Here is a 22,568-nt window from a genome sequence, read left to right as displayed (position 1 = left end):
CCGCCGGTCGTCTTCCGGAAATGCGCGCGTAAGCATCTTGGGAAACTTTGTATGCGCGAATGTTGGCCCGGAATTAATTAAATCACCGTGTCGCATTTCGTAATTATGCACAGCCACGCGCGCACGTATTGCGCGAGTGTGTCATCGAGATACCCGGCGCGGGGCTTTGAAACGCAATACTTCATATTTTCCAGCGGAAGATTACCGACGCGCGTACCTGTAACGTCATTATAATCGAGGCGATGGAATTTCGCGAGACGTCATCGGCGGAGCGCTATCGCGGGAGTAAACGGCGCCCGCGCCACGTCGGGAGTCAAAGGTGGCCGGAGCTCTCGATAATGCCGCGGTCTCCCTTTCGGGAGATAAGTCGATCTCGGATTAACTAAAATCGCTGGCCGGTTTCGCGCGGTCGTTTCTACAATCCCGAGGCCGTTCGATCCCGAAGACGCGATTCTCGGACGCTGCCAGCCGACGGGGAAACGTCGTAGAAACGTCGCGCGGCTAAACAGGAAATTAAACACGTTTCTTATCGCGACGGTCATATTTGCGCCGGTCATTTCTCTCCTCCCTTTCCCCCTCCCCCTGTTGTCGCATGCAAAAAGACGCTGAGCGACGACGCTCGACAGGAAATTAAATACAATGCGGCGAAGAAGTCGTGCACTCGGAGAGAGGAAGTCTCGGCGCGGCGCTTACGGCTAATTCGAGTAAGCTCCCAACAAAGTTACAAAGTTCAAGAGGTCAACTCGATTTAGTGCACCTGTAACGAGAGGAGGGTAGATCGCGGGGTGGCTCGAGCGCTTCCTCGATGCACAGCGAAAGAGGGAAAGAAAAAGAACAAGAAAAAAAAAGAAAAAAAAAAGAAAAAAAATGCTGACGTCTACAAATCATTACGCGACCTCGGCTGATCCGCGGACTGTCTTGCTCGCATGTCGAGACTAACCGAAAGCCGAGGCGTGTCGAACGTAAAACGTGCGACTACCGAATTCACCGTATAATTTCCCCGATTCTACCTCTCGCGCATGGAAATCTTCGCAACGCGAAATTTCGTCGTGGGAAAGCAAATATTTACATTTTGGCGTGTCTCGCGCACGTGTGCGAGATACCGCGAGATCAACGTGACGGGAAAGTTTCGACGGTGGTTCTCGCTAATCAGATGTCTCTCCTTCGCAAGTTTCTCCCGACGGGGTTACCGAAAAAGTCCCGACGGAGATGCGCGGCGAGTCAAAAACTGATAACGCGCGTTGTCGTCCTTAACGCGTTAAACTTAACGTGAGATATCGATTGCCGTTTCCGGCCGCCGAGCGCTCATACGTTATTCAACGGCTCGAATCGCTTCTCCATCCTGCTCGATGCCCTCGTTACAATACCGTGAAATCCGTAGTGAGAATTCGCAGGTATTCTGCGCTGGCTTCGCCAGTTTCGCCGCACTAATCGGATATCCCGACGACCCGCGCGACGCATTAGAGACACACGCGGCATATGCATTAAACGTATGTATGTATGCACGCCAATGTAATTTGCAAGCGCCTGTAAACTTAATGCACCTAAGGTCCCGAGCTCGCTAAAGAGAAGATACTCAGAAAGCGTAGAAAACTTAAAGAAATAAAATAAAAAAGAAATAAGTAAACAAGAAAAAAAAGTAACGAACGTAATAAAATCTTCTACCTTCCTTTAGCAGAATGTATTTTACGTATTAAATAATCCCGCTTAAAAAAAAAAAAGAAAGAAAAAAAAAAAGAAAAAAATCGCATTAATATTCATACCGAATAACTGAATGAAATAAGGCGCGAAAGAGTCCAAAGACTCGTCGTTGAATATACTTCTCGGGCGTAATTATATTATCGCGTAAACACCTAAGGCATCCGCCGGTATTAATCCCTCGCGATTTCTCGTTAATCGCACGCTCGCTGATGTCCAGTTATCCGATCAGATTTTGCGGCGGCCGCTTTCCGCGAAGCGGAATTCCGGATACGCTCGGCGAAGAAACGCGGCGCGTGGCGTCTTCGGCTTCGACAACGGAGCCCGCGGGATCTATAAGGTACCGGAGAAACGATCGCGGTGTAGCAAGACCGGTTTCCGAGGGTCCAGAGGCTCGCCGTCGAGCGGCAGGAGGAGAGCCTGTAACTTCGTACAGCTTTGCGGAGGCAAAGGCTATTCTCTATCGCGATGCGAGCTAGACGGTTTGAGGAGCCTTGCCTTACGAGGGGGGAAACCCCGCGCGTCTTTGATAGACTTCGGATGCCTGGCGTTTACAAGAGCTTCGTACTCGGAAAGAGAAGCCGCGCGTCTGCGAAGTTACCGCACAGCCTCCTCCCGCGCGTTTGTGGCCGTCGAATACGAGAATCTCGTATATGAAGAGGCAACGCGATTAGCTTGATTGACCTTACATCGAAAACAATTACGCGCGAGGCTATAATCGTAAATGAATACACGAGGGCCGGCTAAAGTATCGGTTGTGCGTCGCTACCGACGACGCGGTTCTCGTATACGAGCGTTTTAAAACGACATTTTCGCAGATTGTGGCGATATTGTCGCTGAAACGGCGCGCTCTCCGTGCTACGAGGAGACGTTGAACGGATCATAGCTGTCGGACGGCCGATGGCTCTCGAGGGGCATCCTACGTAGCCGTGTTCAGCTACGTAAGTGGCCACCTGCGTGCGCCCGTGTGTGTGCACACACGTGTACGAACGACGGGGATGTAAACGTTGCAGCGGGCGTGCAGCGCGCCGGGGCGCGTTCGAGTGTTGGTGGACAGGTACGGGGCCGGCCGTGCTAAGTAAATATATTTAAGACTGCAAGTGGGTGGCCGTAAGAGAACGCCCGAGAGCTCGAGTGCTCCTTACGCGGCGAACGCAGAATCCCGAGCGCGTGCAGCGGAGCACGCGGGGCGGCTGGAGAGCGATAACCCCGTCGCGATCTTTCAATTTCGATTGAAGCGGCAACTCCCTCCCGACCTTTGTTTTCGCGAGAGGAATCGACGGGGAAAGTTTTTTTTTTTTTTATCTTTTCTTTTTCTTTTTTTTTTTTTCTTTTCCCCCGCGCGAATCTCGGCGCGAATCGTCCGCCAGGAACGTTGCCCGAGTATTTTCGATCGGCTGACACGATGGGATTTCAATTTCGTCGAACGCGGGTTACCGCTGCAAAATCCTGCGGGAAAGGGAATAAGATAAATAATCGTGAAGGACGGGCCCTTCTATCGCAGATACTAATGGACCTTTTTGCTACCGCGGCCCTTTCTACGCGACGGCGAGTGCCCGTGAAAGGTGACACGCCTTTCGTATAGTCGTTCTCTCCTCGTTTCTACACGCTTGTCTTCCGACAACGGTGGACCCGATGATCGATCTGCCGATAAAGCTCCCAAATGTTACGGAACCGCTCGGCGAGGAATCGCCGCCCGACTTTAACCGACGGTCACAACGTTTGCTAAATAAGCCGACAACGACGAGTCCACCCGCGCGACCTGTGTCCGGGTACTCACGTCCTTTAAATCACGTCGCAGATAACGAAATCTGAATCCATAAATATTCAGACGCGCCCCGCGACTCTTTACATCGTTGTTAATAAACTTTCTCGTAGACGCGCACTTTGATCGCTCCCAGGCTTTTCCCGCTGAATTTAATCCGTTATCGCATTACGTAGACGCATTCCCGGTAATCGTCGGGCCGAGAAGGTCCCGAGCAAATGTGTTTATCGGTTTTAAAGAGCAAGATGTAGAGAATGAGACTTGACGTCGCTACCCGCGCGCGACAGAGAAGGAGAGAGCGAACGAAAAAGGGAGAAGGTATATAAAAGGGACTCCCGGGAGGTCGTGGAGTAAAGGTGGAGTAGATAGCAAGAAAATTAATCGCCCCTCTCGCTCCTCGTCGCTCGTCGCCCGTCATACTTGTCGTCGACGTGCCGCGATTCTCGCGCGACCGTTTATTCAATTTCGAGCCGGGCGCGTTTTCCGCGAGATTTTAATTTTTATCCTCGTACCGGGAATAATTCCTGGCATTGCGGCAAACCCAGCGAGATCGTTCTCTGTACTTGAAATAGTACGCGCCGAGTTTTTACCGAGACCAAAAAGAAAGAAAAAAAAAACGAAAAAAAAAAGAAGATAAGAGAAAAAACCGCGCAACACGTGCCAATCGGCGCGGGTATTTCCGTGTCGAATGCGCATGAATGGGTGCGAAAATTTTCGTAACGATTCGCTTCGACAGGTCCGATTCAAAAATCGATAATGCCTTTCGGATAATTCCACTCGCGCGCGCGGTGCGGGCGCAGGCGGATTGTGCTCTTCAGTTCGTTTTGCGCGCAGGAGGAAATCGCGAGGATTTGGTCGAGCGGCGAGAAAGCGCACGGGGGTCTAAATGAAAAATGCATCTTGCGCGGCGCGTGTAAGCCGCGGACCCTGCAGCGCGCGCGAAAGGTTTCGGATGCTAATGCCATCGATCCATCTCGCTCTCCTATCGCACCGTCCTAAAATAAATCTCGTCGCGTAAGATGAATCGGAATAAATTCGAAATCCGATGTGCTAAATTTTATATAATAATACGCGCACGTGCGGGCAAGCGCGCGGTGCTCGAAAGGCACTTTAATTTCCTAAAAGCGTCTAGCACGCTTAAAACGCTTCGCCGTCTGAGCGTGTCGCGTTATCCTGCCTGGTGGCCACCTTGATTTAATTAGCGGCCCGTTGTTAAACCCCGCCGCGTCGATATCAAATTATTGCCGAACGTTAGCGAGCTGGATTCGCAGGCGTTTTCGTAAATAATTCGCCCGGCGGGTTGTTGTGACGCGACGGTGCACGCGCACACAGTCACGTCGCGAGAATCGTTTATTGCAGCGGATTATGCCGACTCGTAACATTAATTACCGCGAAAGATAAAATGGAAGCGATATACGCTATTTAGTAATCACCGCCGCCGCTTCGCGGGACATTCACGGCCGCATTAACGGGAATTAATATCCTCGCGTCGCGTCTCGGAAATATTTCCGTTTACGATAAATTCCGGTGGCGACTGGCGTCGGCGGCGGCGGAATTCCCGCCGATAGTCCCCGGGGGTTTGCAGGCCGGAAGTCTAAATGAAAATCGTCCGGCTTGGCCGAGGACGAGGCTCCCGCGAATATCGGGGAGTCGCAGCCACGTGCGATACCGTTCCGACAAATAACTCGTGCAAGGCTTAGCCCGCGGCGAGATGAAGATTCGGCACGAACAAACCGCGGCACGGGAGCGCGCCGGCTTCGGGTAATTTATCGATCAGGCCGTTTCCGATAATTCGCGTACGTCGCGCATATTCGACTATTAATCAGCGCGGCGCCGTTCGCGAAACGCGAACGTAAGGTCCCTCGGCGAGGTTTTTCGGTTAATCCCGGTTAGCGAAAGCTCGAAAGAACGGCGCTCTCACGGGGGAAAAAAGAATTGGGTCTCTTCTTTATTTAATGGCCGGATTGCCCCTTTATTAATTCATTGCCGTTCTAATATCGGAATACCTCGGGCCACATTGCGCCATCGAATGCAATCATGCGCATACGTGATGCCGAATGCCTTCCATCCGAGAATCGCAGATATCCCGTCGACGGGATACCGCAAAACGCGCGCTTTCGTGCGCCCCGCGTATATCGATTGCGCACGAAAAAGATGCGGCGGCGGCGATCAACGGTCTCGACGATCTAATTGCCCGGGGGATCTAAGCGCTCCGCGAAATCTACGAGAATTCAAGAAATTCTAGAAATATAAGGATCCGGAAAAATCGCATTTTTAACAGCGACCAGCCTGTCAAACAAGTTGTAATTAGACTCGTCGGGGAAAGAAAAGTATTTTAAAAAAAGAGGGGAGAGAAGAAAAAAATGCGTCTTTTATGAAGCACTCCGAGGCGTCTTATTCTCTCTCTTTCTCTCTCTGTCTACAGAAATCTCTCCGGAGAGATTGAAAATTCCATTTTAAATCTACAGAGAAAAAGCAGAATGACATTCCCGCGGACTTCGTGGGAAAGCGCGACTCGAACTGTGTAATATTCCGAACGGAGAGAACAAACACGGGATGGAAGCGTTCGCCGTCCAAGTGGCGCAGTCCTCCCAATTACGTCCAAGTTTAACATTTCGCCGTAATTAAATGAACCCCGCGATTAACGAACGAGCAAAGCTCCGGGTCTCAGCCGCGGGAAAGCGCGTTATAAATTGAAAGTAAAGAGCTCCCGCTATATAACTTCACCGTCGCGGCTCATAATCCACCGAGAGTACATTGTACATGAATAATCTAAAGATTTCCGCGTCATAATGATGTCGTCAGCCGCCGAGATTTCGCCGACAAACGTTTAAGATCTCGCGACAACTTCGCAGAGATATAACGTCGATGCGTTCTACTCTTGCATCCGATAAATCACGGCGGATCGTTTCGTAATTTGCCCGTAATCTGCCATCAAAAATAACTTCGAGCGACGTCAGACGCGACGAGGGCAAGTCGTAAATCTCGCGAAATCGCGCGGGGCGACACTTTCCGATTTCGCTGAAAAAAATCTCGACTGCCGCGCGCCGTGATAAACTTTGCGCCCTCGCGCGCATTTTTCGCGCAGAAATAATTTATACTGTAACGCCGGCGTATTACCAGATCGATTACGAAACGCACCGGGGTCAATTAAAGATCGCCCCTTTCGTAAGACGAGGAAATTCTCAGAAGCCCGGCGATGTATTACAAGAAATATAAATGCGCATTCGATTCCGCCACGTCGCCGCGACCTCGCCCGAATCCCCGGCGAAGAGATTCCTCGATATTGGCGTTTACCCCGGTCGCCTGAATTAATATAGGTCGCATCGACCAGAAGATAAAGGAATTATCGCTGCACTAATCCGGTTTTACTCGCAATTTCCCACTCTATATCTGTGTTATTTAATTCATTTCTTTTTTTAAATTTTTCTTTTTTAACAATTGCGTATGTATGTTACCACCACCTGGCAATATTGAATTAACGAGATTCGATTACCCCGCCGGCGCAATGCAAAGTTTTCGTGGCGAGAACCGCGCCGGAAGTCGTTAATTAAGGATCGAGATAAGCGGTGATATATCCGGGGTTCGTCGTCACGGCGGAAATGACGCGCCGCTATTAACCAAGAAAAATAGCGAAAAAGAAATCTCCCCCCCCCCTCCTTCGAAAGATCCTCTTACCGCCGGCTCCTTGAGTATCGGGTACGGGGCGAAATCTCATCTCGAAGGACGCAAAAGAACGAATTCAATTCCGCGCGTTAAGTCTCCTTCGGCGGAGACCTCGCGGCGTCAACGCAAAGCGGAAATTTTCCTTTCTCAAGCGCGCTGCATATTTCCAGGGCCCGCGCTCTTCTCACGCTTATTTCGAATTTTGCCTTCCTCTCGAAGAGTCGCGGAGTAAGACGGGAAAAGGGACCCCGGGCTGGTGGTTGACTGGTCCATCCGACCGAGAAAAACGATAATCGCGTGGACTCCCGCGGTAAAGTATCGAAAGGGAGCGGACGAGCACTTGCACTATGCGTCCTCGCCGTCGATGGAAAATTCTCGAGACGAGGAGTGCAGTTACGATCGTTCGGTAAACTGCCGCAGACCACTTTGGCGGAACAATTTTACGACCGAGAGAGGACGAAAGGGAGAAATAAAGCGGGAGGCTGGGGAGCGTCGGGTAAGGCGATTTTCGTTACCCGTGCTAGCGAAATAATGTGCATTAACGGCGCCAGACGCCACGCGAAAGAAATACACACGTACGTATGTACACGTCCCGTTCCGCACAAAAGTGCGATAATATTATAGATTAAACATAACTCGACGTAACGTTTCATACGCGACACGTTCGAGCCCTCGCGCGTGTTTTCCTAAGCTTTAAAAAAACAAATGCGTCTGTCGGGGTGGACGAATGTCATTGTTGCACCGATAGAATTACAGATCGATAGTGCTACGTAAAACAAAAAAAAAAAAAAATCATGATACATCGATGGCCAGGATCGCGTACGACGAAACGAATTATCTGCGCGTTTTGTTTACAGCCAATGGCTACGACGCCACCAATTTTTCATCTGCGACCGGCGAATTTCCACCGATCAACCACCATCGGCCGACGCGGGGCGTTTCTGTCGTTGAGTTTTACTCCACGTCACCGGCCGGCGATTTTCATTCGTAAACAACGGTTTAAATTTCATGCAAAATATTGTCACGGCAAACAAGCGCGCCGTAGACCGCGTTAATGGGCTGCTACTCACGCTTTCCGCTCGGACGTCGTAAAGAAAATTCCAACCCTTCCGTGGAAAAGAAATGTGTTGACTTACCTGAAAACAGAAAGCGAAAATGGCGTTACGCACGAACGTACGTGAAATGTTAAAACAAGGGGGGAAAGGGAGACGCTTAAAAATTTCGTAGGGTCGGGGGAAAAAAAAAAAGAATGCGTCCCGTCGAATCGTAACTTTCCTGCGGGCGCGCTGAAGAAACGGGTCTTTTAAAGTTTCGCCGCGTGCACGGCGAGAGCGCGTTACGCCTCTAACGCTCACTTCTAACATTATTATAAAAATTGCACAAGTTTGGATAGGCCGACGGCACGGCAGCCGACCTGGCCGCGAGCACGCTTGCACTTAATCGAAGAAGGACGAGCCTGGCGGCGCGGCGCGGCGCGGCGCGGCGTGATGCGGCGCAGCCATTTCCATAGCAATTTCTATTCTATTTCCGTTGACGTGGCAATGGCGTTCAATTATAGACTGCAATATTGAGAGGCACGTTTTCCCAATAACTGCACCGGCTCTATCAATATCTCTTCGGCGGCGGTGGCGGCGACGGCGCCGGCGTACGCCCTTACCACGCACACGAATTCATTCTATACCTCCGGCCCCCCTTTCCCCTTTCGACCGCCCTTCGTCGGGCGGGTTTCCTCGTTCCTCTGATAATTATCGCACGGATCGGTGGAGCGAAAGCCGGAAAAAGAACGCAGGGTTCCCAAAGGAAGAAAATATTGAGCCCCGCGAAAACAACCATGACGTCACGCATCTCTCCCCGCGGTATCTTTTTTTCCGAGGTTTGCGAAGCCCTTCCAGTATCGCTCGTCCCAATTTTTCGACACCGCTCCGGCAATATTTGCCCCGACGATATTCCGCGAAGTCTCAAAATTCCACCTAGTTTCCGCCTTGTTGTTATCTCGCGACTACTCCGCCGCGTCGCGCTCTTTGAAGTTAAGATATACGCGAGGCGATCTCGTCTCGCGCTCGTCCCACCTCTCGTACCCCGGACCTCTTTCTCTCTCTCTCTCTCTTTCTCATCGTTTCGCCTAATTATCCTCCGCCGGCGAGAGGACACGAAGAAGCAAAGCAAGTGCAAAGTACAGATTCGTGCGCCGAAGTTTCCAAGTCGCTCGGAACCTTAACGTTTTGTTTGTTACTTAACGGGAAACGTTGGACAAACTTATTTCTCTCTCTCTCTCTCCCTCACTTTTTGAAAGCTACACATTCGTGAAATGCTCGTATTTTCCGACTAAGTTACGAAATCATTAGTGCGCGTACTGTGCAACTGGAATCGCTGTCTTCTTACAAATCCGCATTGCAAGCCGAGGGGGAGGGGGGAGAAGAGGAGACCGCCTTTCGATAAATTAATGGACGACAGCCGGGCGCGATTCTTCCCGAATGCTCAATCACGTTCGACGATCCGATTTCCCGACAATCGCTGGATTTCTACCCCATTATCGGCGGCACTCGACGTCGGACCATTACATAATTGCGAATTCCCCCGCGAGCAAACGGCGAAAAACTTTTCCGCGCGATTAATCAATAAGATGCGTATTGGGTTATGCAAATATCGATACTGGAAAAAAAGAAAAAAGAAATTCTCCCCGAGTTTTCTATCGCGCGTCCGTGGAAACGCACGAAAAATACGCTCTGATCCGTTCCACTCGGATAACTCTATTTGTAAGAATATTTCACTCGTAGTATCCAGCGGCCGGCCGGTATTATTTCGCGTTACGTGATTATCGGATTGGAACATAAATAATTTCTGACGTAGGTATATAGAACACCAGGCGGCGCTCCCTACAAACGACTCGCTCACGCTAATGGAGCTTTAATTAATTTTAAATCTAACCGGGAGCGATCCGAGAGATTAGAAAAGGAACGACTATTTCGCTCCGGGGAATTCGCATTTGCGGGCCGATCGGTTACCTTCTCCCGCGTGGCGTAAAACCAAAACAATAGCATTCAAAATACCGCCGATGTATTTTCGCGTAAATTATCGCAAGAGGCGAACCGCTCTCGCTCCTCTCTTCTTCAACGGCGTTTGGAACAAAAAGGTATTAGTTTCTCCGGCTATAGCTTGGCGAAGGTCGACGCCGGGTCTGAACGAGACCGTTGTGCCGGCCCAGCCAGTGCACGTTGAATTAACAGTCTGTTATACCGCCGACTATATTCAAATCATTAAATTCAACGCCGCGAGAATAAACCGAGACGGAAGCGAGGAAGAAGCGGAAAGAGAGAAAAAAAGGAAAGAAAAAAGAAAAAAAAAAAGAAAAAAGGAGATAGAAGCGAAGGGCGCCGCTACCAATTCCAGAACGAACTTAGAACCTCGTTGGGGCCTCGTGTGCACAAAATCTCGCGTTAATATCCTCCCGTGTTCGGCGCGGAATGCGTGCAGGGATTTTCCTCGTTGCAAATCGAGAGCAAGACTCTTGGAATCTTGGTTACCAATGGAAAATTCATGCGTACACGCTTCGCCTATAAAGCCCACGACACCGCCTGGAAAATTTATCCCATGTAACAATCCCGAGGGTGGATAATAAAACATACATAGGGCAAGCGAAGGGAGAATCGTTCGGGCTACCGGGAAAAGCACTCCCCGCGAACGACTTGCGGAATAAAACGGGCGCGAGATTACGAGACGCGACGGATAGCTGCGCGACATCGCGTAACGGCATAATTCATGAAGCTCCGGGTGTTTTACCACTGTTAAGCGACCGCGTTCCCGAATATCCCTGCCGGTTTTGCCGCGAGCCATTACCATTTTTTACTTTTTTTTTTTTTCTTCTTCTTTTTTTTTAATCAGAGTTTGACAGAGCGCGCCGGCTGCGCCGGAACGGGATCGGAAGAAACGGGCCGCAAGTTCGCGAAGCGACGTTACGCGCGACAGTTGCCGGCGACTTCATCGGGAGCGTTCTCTCTGCGGCTGCGGTTAACTATCCCGCGGTGCAGAAGTCGGAGCAAGAAAGGCGCGGCGAAAAGCGAGGCGAGGAAGCGACTCGATAAAACGCGACTCCGTGTGACGAGCGGGAGACGGTAATCGGCAACGGCTGCGACTGTAATACGGTCCTTCTTCTCGGTCTCGCTCGGTCATTCACTTCGCCCGAGCGAGGCACGCGGGGTCCTCGATTCGAGGATCCTGTCAAAGGGCATAAAGGATGAAAGAGTCGGAGGAACAATACGCGTCCTAACTCACCCGGCCGTCCGCCCCGCTCCAGATACACTGAAATTAATTATATCCGTGGGTGTACGTGACAAAGGGGCGAGGTTGTGGAGAAACGGAAACTCCGGAATGGAATATGGAGGAGCGTAGCAGAAGTTAAAGAGAGAAACGGGAGGAAAGGGCACGGCGGGGCGCGGGACGCCCGGGGGAAATGGAGGAAGTGGAAAACCGGAGAGTATTCGTGTAACGAGCCTTCCCTATGTGCCGGGCCAGGAATGTGCGAGAGACAGTCTCGTTAATCTCTCGTCAAAACATATTGCACGCGCTTTAAAATTGTAGCCGAGGGTGCCCGCTGTTATTTGTAAACAAAAAATAAAAAAGAAGAAGAAAAAAAAAAAACCTATTTTACAGCCACCGACTCGCGGCGAAATTAGAAAATCTGTCGTCGCAATATAATAACCATCTTGAAAAAGGAAAAGAAAAACCGCACAGAAGCCGGCCAGTCTTCAATCATCCAAATGCATTTAATTTAATTAAAACGGCTCATCTCGCGTGTCTGGCCGATACGAGGTGTGGCCGCTCGAGCGAGTAAGTTCACCCACGTATCGAGCTCATCTCTCTTCCGGTGAACTCGCAATTGCGATCCAAGTATCAACCGTCCGCGTATTAAATATATCATTAAGCCATCGCAAATACATATTGCACGCGTCAGTGAATTAAAAAATTCTTTCTTTATTAATCGCAACGTGCCAAAAGTGTCCGTGAAATCACCGCGCGGAAACCGCAAGATGAGCGAATAGCTCGATGACGGTCGCTTGTTTATCAGCCGTTTAACGCACAGTCATCAGTTAGTCATCGCGCGCATTACGTCGACTTTAATGAATCCGCGTCATAGCGGGGTCGTGGATTATTATTAACAACATCGATTCGACGCGATGATTATGGTTCTTATACGGCGTCGGGTAAAAAGCCGGGAGGGCGAGGGAGGAATGCGCGGATCGATCGCCGTACGTTTTCGCGCGGGGATGGTTTTACTTTAATTCGCAATCAGTCGAATTGCGCCCGCGCGTAACTCTCGTGCCTCTCGCGTGCGTCGTAACGTTAATTATTCGGGCTGCAGCGTGCAGCAGCCTCTAAAGAGCCCCGGCCGCGATACCGTTAGAAGAGCGCGCGGGCGCTCGTCTCGAACGACTCGATTCCCTTTACGAGGGTCACCAACACAGCCGCCGCATGTGTGGCTGCGCGTGTGCGCGCGCGTTAAGCGCACGTAACGCATTTACGCAACGCGGCGCGACGACTTTCCACGCGTGGGCGCGAGTGGGTGCACCGACGGCCTCGTAGGAAGGGACCGACGGTGGGCAGACTGGACCAAACATGGATGTTCTCTCGGGACGAGACGACTTATCGTACGTACCGCGGTTTATACCGGGGCACGTCCAAGAGAAAGGCGATTAGCTTCGTTTTCTCCAAGTCGTCAAACGCTCTTCTATTCCCGTTGAACAGCTTCAAAGCCCCGAAGACGACGCGCGAACGTTTGCGCAACGTTACTACCGCGCGGAGGAGATGGAAGGAGGGAAAAATATAAAGTTTTCGCGGAAAATGATTTTGCGCGCGAGCGACGTAAAACCAATTAGGATCTGACTAACGGGGGCCGCTTTCCGAGATACAAAGTAATTTGAAACTATCCCGATTCCGCCGGCTGGACAAAGGAGGAAGCGTGGCGTCTGCCGTCGCGGAAGAAAAGTTTACAGCGACAACACGCGGGGCCGCCTTGTCCGGCAGCGTTTCGCAATTACGTTGCAACGGCGAAGTTGGCGAAGGAGCGCGCGCCTCGGCAGCTCAGTTTTCAATTCTTATTTGAATCGCGCGGAATAACAGCGCCAAAGTTTCGCCGTCGGTTGTCTGGGCGAGCATATTTGCGCGTCCCGAAGCTCCCTCCCGCGTTCTCTCAAGACGACGGGAGGGACGGTCCCATCTCGAAGAAAAAACCGGGAGCGTCGATTACTCGACGAACTTCTCGCCCGCCGAGAGGAAAGTTTCGTCCGTTTCGACGCGAGATAAATATATTTACGCACCCGGTATCTTATCCCCATAACGAGAAATATACGTAATCTAATCGAGCGAAAGCTCGCTCAGGTTACGGCGAACAAATAAGCCGCAGCCGTGTTTTCGAACGGTATCTCGACGGTTTGCGCGCCCACGAGCGTTTAGCGAAACGAAACGATACCAAAACGTATATATAATAATACCCGGGGCCCCGGCGTTGCGGCAAGCGATCAAAAATCGCTTCCTCCGTTTTTGTTCCGCTCGAGAAAATCCGAAGAATCCCGGTGCACCGAGGCGAGTTATCCTTATCTGGGAGTGGAAGGTCGTAGGCGGTTAGATTTCATAAGGAGAGATACGAGTAATTGTCGGTCGTACCGCCGCGACGGACTCGCCCGTGCCGCGGTAGAGGAGAGAACGAGAATTGAGCTGAGGTATAACGAACGTAGAGAAAAGAAAAATCGAGGAAAAGCCAAACTGAATTGAAATCGAATGAGCGAGAGAAAAGCTCCGCGAATCGGAATTATTGCCGATATAATAATACCGACAACCGGTCGCTGTATAACGAGGAATTTCTTCGCGTATTAGAGCTTTATAAACTCAAAGGTATATTCCCGAGCTGGCAACCGTCGAGATACGTGCAGGAAATAAGAAGAAGGAAAAAAGGAACGAAAAAAAACTAGGATAAAAAAAAAGAAAAAAGAAGAAAAAGAAAAAGAAAAAAAAAAAAGGAAAGACATCGGCGTGGATCCTCGCGATAGAAAACGCCTGAAACATTCTGTCGCGATTGCAATATGAGGGTATCGCTATCCGCACATTTTATCGGTCGGATTTAAAAGTCGACGGGGGAAGAGAAGTGACGAGGAAATCCGGTAATCGCACGGCGAAGTGAGACGTTAAAGTAGAGAATATACCGCGGACGGGGATAATTTAAAAGAAGCTCGGGATGCGCGGAACAAGTGCATAAATGGGGAAGTATGGAGGAATCGTATAATCCACGTGCAAAGGCGGGCGCAAGGCGGACAATAGGGCTTGCGTTGAAATTATTATGCGCCGGTTATTATCGGCGCGCGATCCAACTTCTTTCATTCTTTGACTTGCAAAGAGACGGCGCGAAGCACGGAGGACAGGCGCGGGAGGGAAAAAGTCGAGCGGCTCTCGATTCTAATCCATCTTAACGTCGGCCGTTTCGTTACTTTGCATCTTGACATCCCTCAAAGGATGCTTAAAGCCGCCTTTCGGTGTACCGGACTCAATAAACGGATAAAGGAAAGGCCGATGATGCCGAGCGATATGCAAAACGCGACGCTCGTCAGATCTGTCGCATAAATATGCATTAAGCCGCGTCTAGGCGCACGTTGCATTAATTTCGGGCGAATTATTTGGAATCAAAGCGGCGGCGATTGTACCCTATACCCCTCGGCGTTCGAAAGTTCGTGGCGAAAATTCAAACGCGAGTTCCTCTCGACGGAATTTAAATTGTCGCGCGTTTGTCCAACACGTAAAATCCGACGATCGTCAAGCGTAAAGGGGATCCCCGGGATTGGATCGCGCGCGTTATTAGGAGCCTCTTTTTTCCCCTCCCGTCAAATCCGGGACGTTCGATCGTGCAGGTGCACCACCTAGCCCAAGGTAAAATTCTTCATAATACGGGTCGTAGCCCCTCGAACGTCGCGTCCCGTCACGGCGCAGAGGAATCGCATGCTCGGGCGGGTGAGGAATACGCGCGCGTTGTGGAAAGCTCGAAAACTCCCAAAAGGAAGAGAGCTGAAAAAGCATACGGGGGGGAGAAGGAAGAAGCTTGTCGCCCCGCGCGAGCGACAGCGTGAGCAAGATGGATGAAAGTTTTTTTGGGCCTCGAGAGCCTGCGAAAACTGAAGAGTAACGAGCCAATTTCCACGAGACGCGTCCCTTTTCCGAGACGGTCGGAGGGCGGGATCGCAAAGGGTTTTCTCCGGCGCTACCGGCGACTTTCAGACTGCGAATCCGAGCGGCGCGGAGAGCGCAGGGGGTTCTTACTTGTGTGTGAGAAACGAGCGAGATCCAGGAAAGTCCGCGGGGCAGAAGGAGCTTTCAGGGACCGCAGATTAAAGTATGACGGCAAGAACGGGGAAGAGCGAGGTTCGCGAAGAAAATGACTCGGAGAAGGACAATGAACCCGAAGCCTTTTGTCGCGCAAAAGCTTATCTCTCGAGCTTAAACGATTCTTCAAATTATACGCTAGATATTAGACCGTGAGGGGAGGTATCCGTCTATTAAACGTTGCATAAGCGCTTATGAATTGTTTGACAGCGGCTACACGCGTGTGTACCGAATTGATACACGATGTCGTCACACGACGCGTCGAGATGCGACCTGTGGCCGATATGTGTGAAGTAAACAGTCCGCCCTGATAAGCCGAGAATTCTCGAACTTCTATTAGATAACAAACCGTGGAAATAAAAAAGACGGAGCCGAGTCAACCGAGCGTGGCCCGTATTGGCGAGTCGCGTCGCCGCAGATCCATATCAGCGCGATTTAAAACGTCGATCGATCCGGTCTGATCAGCAATTAAAAACCGACCGGTCGTGGGGCTTAATCTGGGCTATCTTCGCGAAGCGCGATCAATGTAACCCTACCATATTAATGAACAATGCTCGACTATTAAAGACAACTGCACGGATCCTCGTACGAATTCAATAAACACGCGCGTGGGGTACGCGCGGAAATATCACATGAAATGCAGTTATATCATCATTATTCGATAATTCGTTTTACATGAAATAGGGAAAAAGGACGAGGCGGCTTTAATTAACCTCGCAATTGCTAATTATCGCGTCATTAATTTGTTACACGAGGTACAATTTAGCTTTCACGTCCACGTGGGCTCTCGCGTAATGTAAATTTTCATCGCTGCAATTACGTCGTTCGGCCGTCGCACTTGTCACACGTGCGTCCGCGTTGCGTGCACGACGTGCGCGCACTTCGGTTACATTAATTCCTAAGCAAGTATCCGATAACGCCCTTCACCCCAAACTGCCTTTGATGTGGCTCGCCTTCATCGGCGGTTTCGACGCTCGAGCGCGGGGGCAGACGGACGACAAAGGCGGGAAGGGTGCGAACACATAGAATTATTTTTTCATTTATTTTTCTCTTTTTTCTTTTTTTTTTTTTTTTTTGACTTTACAAAGAACCATTTCGCGTTATCGTCTGCGAGTTTACTTCAAAGGAGTTCGACGAGACGCGGTGCACTGTAACGAGGATGCAGAAAAGAAACCCGAAGGTTTGGTCCCTTCTCTCCGCGTACTTCGTGGACTCTCGCACGACGCCGCGTTATCGAGAGGGCCGCCACGTCGTTTATTTACTTTTTATTATTCCCGTTTATTCGCGTGTACGTGCCAGCGCACGCCGATGCAATATTATTATACAATAAATGAATGGCAACGCTATGCGGAATGTAATAGTAGAATGTCCGACGAAACCGGCCGAAGTTATTACTATGTACTATCACATATCGCGCCGGAGGAGGTTCGTGAAGGAAAAATCATTATGCAAACGCTTTATTAGAATGCATATTCAGGGGGTAGTTTTAGTGAAATGTAGACCGAGAGGAAAAAAAAATTCGATTTCTCGAGAGCCTCGCCGTGGCCGTTCAATGGATGCCGCTCGTAAAATACTTGAAATCTCGTACGAAAATTACCGCCTGACCTCGATACTTCCTCCCGCCTCTCGTCCTGCCTGCTGCTCTTTTCCCCGTTAGTCGCGTGCCGCCGCGCTGCCCCGTGATTATTTGAGATATAAAGCCGACCCACTTGCGATCCTTTTTCCCCGGCGTATCGCTAAGCGCGGCGAAAATCGTTTAATAGCCAACCTTTCTGCGCCGGGGCTACGAAGATCGCGCGATACGGATATACATTTTACGAAGGAAAACGATGACTTTTCCGCGCGTCCGACAAGATCGTAATTCCAGCCGTTTCTAAAAGCTCGTAAAAGGCGATCGTAGACACCTGCTCTCCGTGAACAACTATACCGGTGCTGTTCCAATTTCCCATGTCCGCTCGATCGGCATTTTGCAACGCGCGCTGTTTATACTTAACGTTCTCTATGTTCTCGCGCTGAAGCGCGATTAATTCCGCATAGTACTGCTCGCGATCTTGCGTTGCAATTGTTAGGCGAGGGCGATCGATTCTTCCACGCGACATTCGGAGACTCGTGTTACGTATTATCCGGGAAGGTGCACGGAATTAAGACTCCACCTCACGTACCTCGAGCATACCAAATAAGGAGACACCCTCCGACGACGAGTTGTCCCACAAACTGCGCGACTACCCGGCGGAATGGAGAGAGATACACGTAGAAGATATGGCATTCAGGTATTAATTAAACCACTCCGGAAACTTGACGAAACGGCGCCTGCACGCGACACGAAGATAAAAAGGAAGGGGGAAAAAAACAGATTAAAAAAAACCACACAAAATAAAACTTTTTTTCTGCCGAGCGAACGCAGACTGCAAGCAACATTTCAGCGCAAACGTTTCAATATAATTATTCGTATCATCGGGAAGCAAGCTAGCGCTTACTTCTTTCGTGGGGTCGGTAACGGTATCGTCTCCCGGAGATGCATTAACGTAATTACGCAAAATTCATGTCCGCGACCGAAGGTAGGAACAATGCGGTCCGCCGAGGTAAACGAGGCATCTGCCGGAGTTCCGCGACGCCGGGGAGGGTAATCGACGGTGGGGCCTTTCGCGTTATCGATTACTGAAAAGATCCACGTGGTCGCGTCGCGACGAATATATACGTACTATCTCGCGCGTTATCGCGTTGATTGAATTTAATTTTCTTGCTCGCGGTGAAAGAGAGCGCGAGGCGGAGGCAGCGCCGGCCAGAGCGACGGCGACACCGTTGTCCCGCTGTCTATCAATTATCGACTTGGTGTGCGCGAAGGAAGGGCGTAAAGCCAAGCGACACTTCCACCTAGGCGTGCGGAGCCGGTTGACACCGTCGTATCGAAAGACATGCCCTCGTTCGCTCCGCACATACACGGTCTACGCATGTACGGCGTATACGTGACTCGACCGGGACACGTACAGCAGCCACGAGACACGATCTAACGACGGACGGGTCAGCCGTTCCCGTAAAAGGCCATTAATGTCCATCGTCCGCTGGTGGCGTCGTCGCGCTTCTCTCTTCTCTCCACGGCGGAAGACGAAGCCGCCTCGCTTCCGGCTTCACGCCGGAATTTCACATCGCGATAATTAAATCCGCGCCGCTATAACCGACGTCTTTATTTACCGCATCTATTCCGCGGTAACGAGAAACGGAGATTCGCGGAAAACGAGTCGGCGCGCGGCCAGGTGCCTATCGACGGACGTTCCTTTGTCCGGGAAGCGATTTAATACACGCGTGCATCGGCGGATCCGCCGCATGTCACGTACGCGCCGAGGACCAAGCACAAAACGAATACGGAAAGCGCACGCGAGTGCATTCGACTTACTTTGGAAGGTCTACGCCGTGGTAGAAGTCTCCGGCGCGTTTTGATTTTCAGAAAGAGCATCGGTGACGAGCCTCGCGCGGACAAAAGACGACGCTTTCACGACGGAGGAGCGACGTCGGAGAATATTTATGAAGCCGTGCTCGCGCCCGGGCGTTTTCCGCACGCGAAGACGGCGGGGATTATTGCCGGCGGTATTTCATCGGTCGCTAAAGCCAGCCACGGCCTTTTGGGACGCGCCCTCCTCACTCGCCCTTGCATTAAAGGTCCTCGCGGCAATTGTAAAGTGTAACTGCACCGCGTGTAAGCGGGATCCTTGGGATTTATGCCCGGCCCAGGGGAGAAATAACGGAGAGAACTGCTGTCCCTGCGAAATGCACTCGCGCGAAATTCCGCGGAATATCTCGCGAGACAAGTTCTTCCCAACGTCGAGGCGATCCGGGGTGAGGCGAGGAGCCGCCCTACGCCTCGGGAGATTGTAACCCGAGTTTTTCCGAGCTGCTTTAATTATTCGACGACCGAGGAGCGGTTTTAAATATCCCGAGGAATGCGGGGGAGCCGAATATCACGGAAACTTGGCGCGCCGTGTCGGCCCTTCATCGTCCGGCGATCGCTTTTCCCTTTCCCCTCCCCGTCCCTCATTCCTGTTTTTTTTTTTTCGATACGCGGGCAATAAAATCCGGCGCTCCGCAGTTTTATTTTCGTTTCATTCTCTTTCCCAACGCCGCCGCTTTCGTGTTCGTCAACGTGACGACAATAAAACTAGTATCTCGTTCGATCGAGCCCGCTTCGCGAAGCGTCGTCTGCAAAATATTATCCCGGCCGTCAGTCAAATGTCCGTCGTATAAAAAAAGGGCCTGGGGGGGGCCTTTTCCGTGGGACGCACCGAGCGTTTTGTCCGCGTGATCGGCAGACTCGCGCCGCGAGCGTCATTAGAATCGGCCGTTATATCTAGCAAAAAGCTTCGCGTCGCGTGAGTTTTCACAATACAGGGTCGCTCGCGTGCTAATTAACGTACAGCCGCTGGAATTTCCGCGACAAAAACGTGGAACAAGGGGGCCGCCGCGATGCGGCGATAATTGGCGCCCGTCGCGACCGGAAGTTAATTTCAAAATCCGTCTTCTATCTCATTAGCGAGTCGCGAGGATTGCCCGTGCTGGACTCGCGCAAATTCTTCCCTCGAAGTTTCCGTCAACGAGCCCGACGGTCTTCGTTACGGCGTCGTCGAGGGGATAAACTCGATCCTCGACTTCTCCGCCGAGAGTTTATCGTCGGAACAAAAGTTCTCGTGAAGAGAGAGCGAGAGAGAGAAAGAGAGAGAAACTGAAACGATGCGCGCTCGCTCGTCTAACGTCGGTCAAAAATAGCATTCTGTTTTCGAATCGTAAACGTACGCGCGTAGTCTTTCAACTTTTTTAAAATCTGGCAGGACTTTGGCTCGCGCAAGCTCTAGATTCGCAGCAAAGGTACGTCACTAGTGGGTCCATCAATCTCGTTTGCTTCTTTCAAAATTGGAACCGCGGGCGTAAGAGAGAGAGAGAGACGGCGCATGCGAGAAACGAGAGGCGGCGAGGCGATTACAACGCGAGAGCGGCGCACTTCAGAGGCCCCTCGGTTTGAACACCACTGGCCCGACGGGACGCCAGGAATGCGAGAGTATCTCGACAGCGGCGTAACACTTTGCGCCGCGTAGGGAAAGGCCAGATCTCGGTCGCGGCGGCCCGCCGTCGTTTCCGCGACGTTGCGTGAAAAAAAGATGCAAAAAAGAAAGAAAAAAAAAAATCGGAGAAAAGGGAACAAAGAACGCAGGGGAGCCTCTCTCTCGCCGAAACGGCTGCCTTCCGTCTCGTCGCTTTCCTACGTCCGCCCACCACCTCGTGTCGCAGCGCGGCCGCGTGCGTCCGCAGCGGCCGGAGCTAAGAGACTTACCTCGGTTGCGGCGTCGCATCCCGCGAGGACCACCGCGGCCGTCCCAAGCACCAGTATCCAGCGTATCCTCGGTTGCATCTTTCTATCCCGCGACGATGGGTCCCGCTTTCGCCCGGCGCCTTCGTCCCGTATGCACGCGGCACGAATTCACGGGGGGGAAGAACGGCGGAACTCTCCTGACCGTTGAGCGGCGTGCGCGCACCAGAGATGCGAAACGGCGTTTCCGCGCTGAGACAACGACGCGAGGGCGGTATATACCCGCGGCGTCAACGCCGTCAGGACGGAGCCGACTCCGCTCTCGCAGGGAGGAGGGAGGGGAGGAAAAAAAAGATATCCCGGAACAACAACGCGCGACACACACCACACTGATCGATGAACCGCGAGACACTGGGCGGCGCGACGATCGCCCGCTGTCGTCCACCCGACTGTGCCGACTGACCGCCATGATGGCGAGCAGCGAGTCGCCACGCCTGCGCGTTGCGCATCAGAGTGAACTTGGGGCGACGCAACTTCTCGACCGTCGGCGGCAATTACGAACCCCACTAATTCTTACGTCAACGTCCGAGCTCCGCCTGTAAACCACCTTTGGCGATTTAATTTCCAGATTTCAGACGATATTTTATTTATTTTATTAATATTATTAATTTATTTTATCGCTTTTGTTTCGAAATTTACGGATAGGCGTTCTTAATATCTGAAATATATCCAATAAAATTATTCTCGATTAGGTGGAGATTGCTGCTTATGAATTAACGACGGGGATATTTATGCGTCACTCAAACGCGAGTGACGAGACACTTAAAACGTTAAGGACCTCGAATAAAATTTCGCGGTTATTGATGAATCAATAAATTGTTTCCCCCTCGGGGGATAATTGAGGAAACCCGGCGGAGTTACGAATGTTCTAACGATACGGTTTAAACACAACACAGCATTAAATCCATGCAAATTTATCGCACAGACATTTCGTAAACGAGCACACGTGTTTTTACGACGCCGTAATGTATTGTTAGGAAATCCGCTTCTTTTTCGTAGTCATTGCCCGCGTGAATAACACTCGAACGCGAATAATAACGGCGTAAAGTGTAGCCTTCGACGAACGTAAGCCATTCTGGCGTCTGCGATAGACACGTATGCAATAAAATATTTAATTAATAAACGACATTAACGCTCACCTGAATTTTGTTAAACTAAAATAATATAAATTGTTCATTTTAGTTAGTCTCATAAATTTTTTTACAAAAATTTAATTCCTTAGGTCTTCTTGTTGGTGGACAAATCTCTCTCTAGGTCTCTTAGAAATCTTAAGTTCTCGCTTATGCCACGGTTATACTCCTCGATTTTGTCTTGCATGATCTGCAGCTCTAGCCGCATGTGCTTTATTTCGTCCTGCGTCTTCTCCTTGACGAGTGCCAGCATTTTTCTATCCTGATTGTTCGTAATACCTTACGTCACGGCTACTGCTTGATAAAATGATATTATACGAAAACAGAAATATCACCTGCTTGCAATAATATTCCGTTTCGCATGCAAAGTCACCGAATGACGCCTGATCCACTTTCGAGTCGTGTTTTCTTCTTCCGTTAAAATACCTGAAGTTACAGAGATAAATTCATTTACATTGATTACAAAAATATTATTAGCGAATTAAAACACCTGAGTGCATATTGGCGCGCTTCTGCGAGAACACGTCGGAGCATTACGAAATTTTGAACACAAAGTGTACGTCTTTTATATGAAATTTTGACTGTTGGT

The 22,568-nt window shown here is 50.7% G+C and overlaps 2 protein-coding genes across 2 annotated transcripts in view; both read right to left on the bottom strand.

The window, feature by feature from the left end:
• Sdc (Syndecan) overlaps nucleotides 1-21,231 on the bottom strand; it is a 61,544-nt gene extending 40,313 nt beyond the window's left edge. Inside the window, exon 1 of the mRNA XM_070656901.1 lies at nucleotides 20,814-21,231. Coding sequence (XP_070513002.1) covers nucleotides 20,814-20,891 — 78 coding nt within the window. The 5' untranslated portion in view covers nucleotides 20,892-21,231. The remainder of the gene's footprint in view (nucleotides 1-20,813) is intronic.
• A 314-nt stretch (nucleotides 21,232-21,545) lies between these two features.
• On the bottom strand, nucleotides 21,546-22,410 carry LOC139103194 (uncharacterized; the record flags this gene model as incomplete). The annotated part of the gene is made up of 2 exons (XM_070657698.1): nucleotides 21,546-22,241; nucleotides 22,315-22,410. Coding segments are annotated over 2 exons (270 nt in total), but the record flags the coding sequence as incomplete, so codon positions are not given.
• Between the last annotated feature and the right edge of the window lie 158 nt (nucleotides 22,411-22,568).

The sequence above is a fragment of the Cardiocondyla obscurior genome, linkage group LG01 (assembly GCF_019399895.1).
Source record: "Cardiocondyla obscurior isolate alpha-2009 linkage group LG01, Cobs3.1, whole genome shotgun sequence".
In the NCBI taxonomy this organism is placed as follows: Eukaryota; Metazoa; Arthropoda; class Insecta; order Hymenoptera; family Formicidae; genus Cardiocondyla; species Cardiocondyla obscurior.
This window is presented reverse-complemented; position numbering and strand designations above follow the sequence as displayed.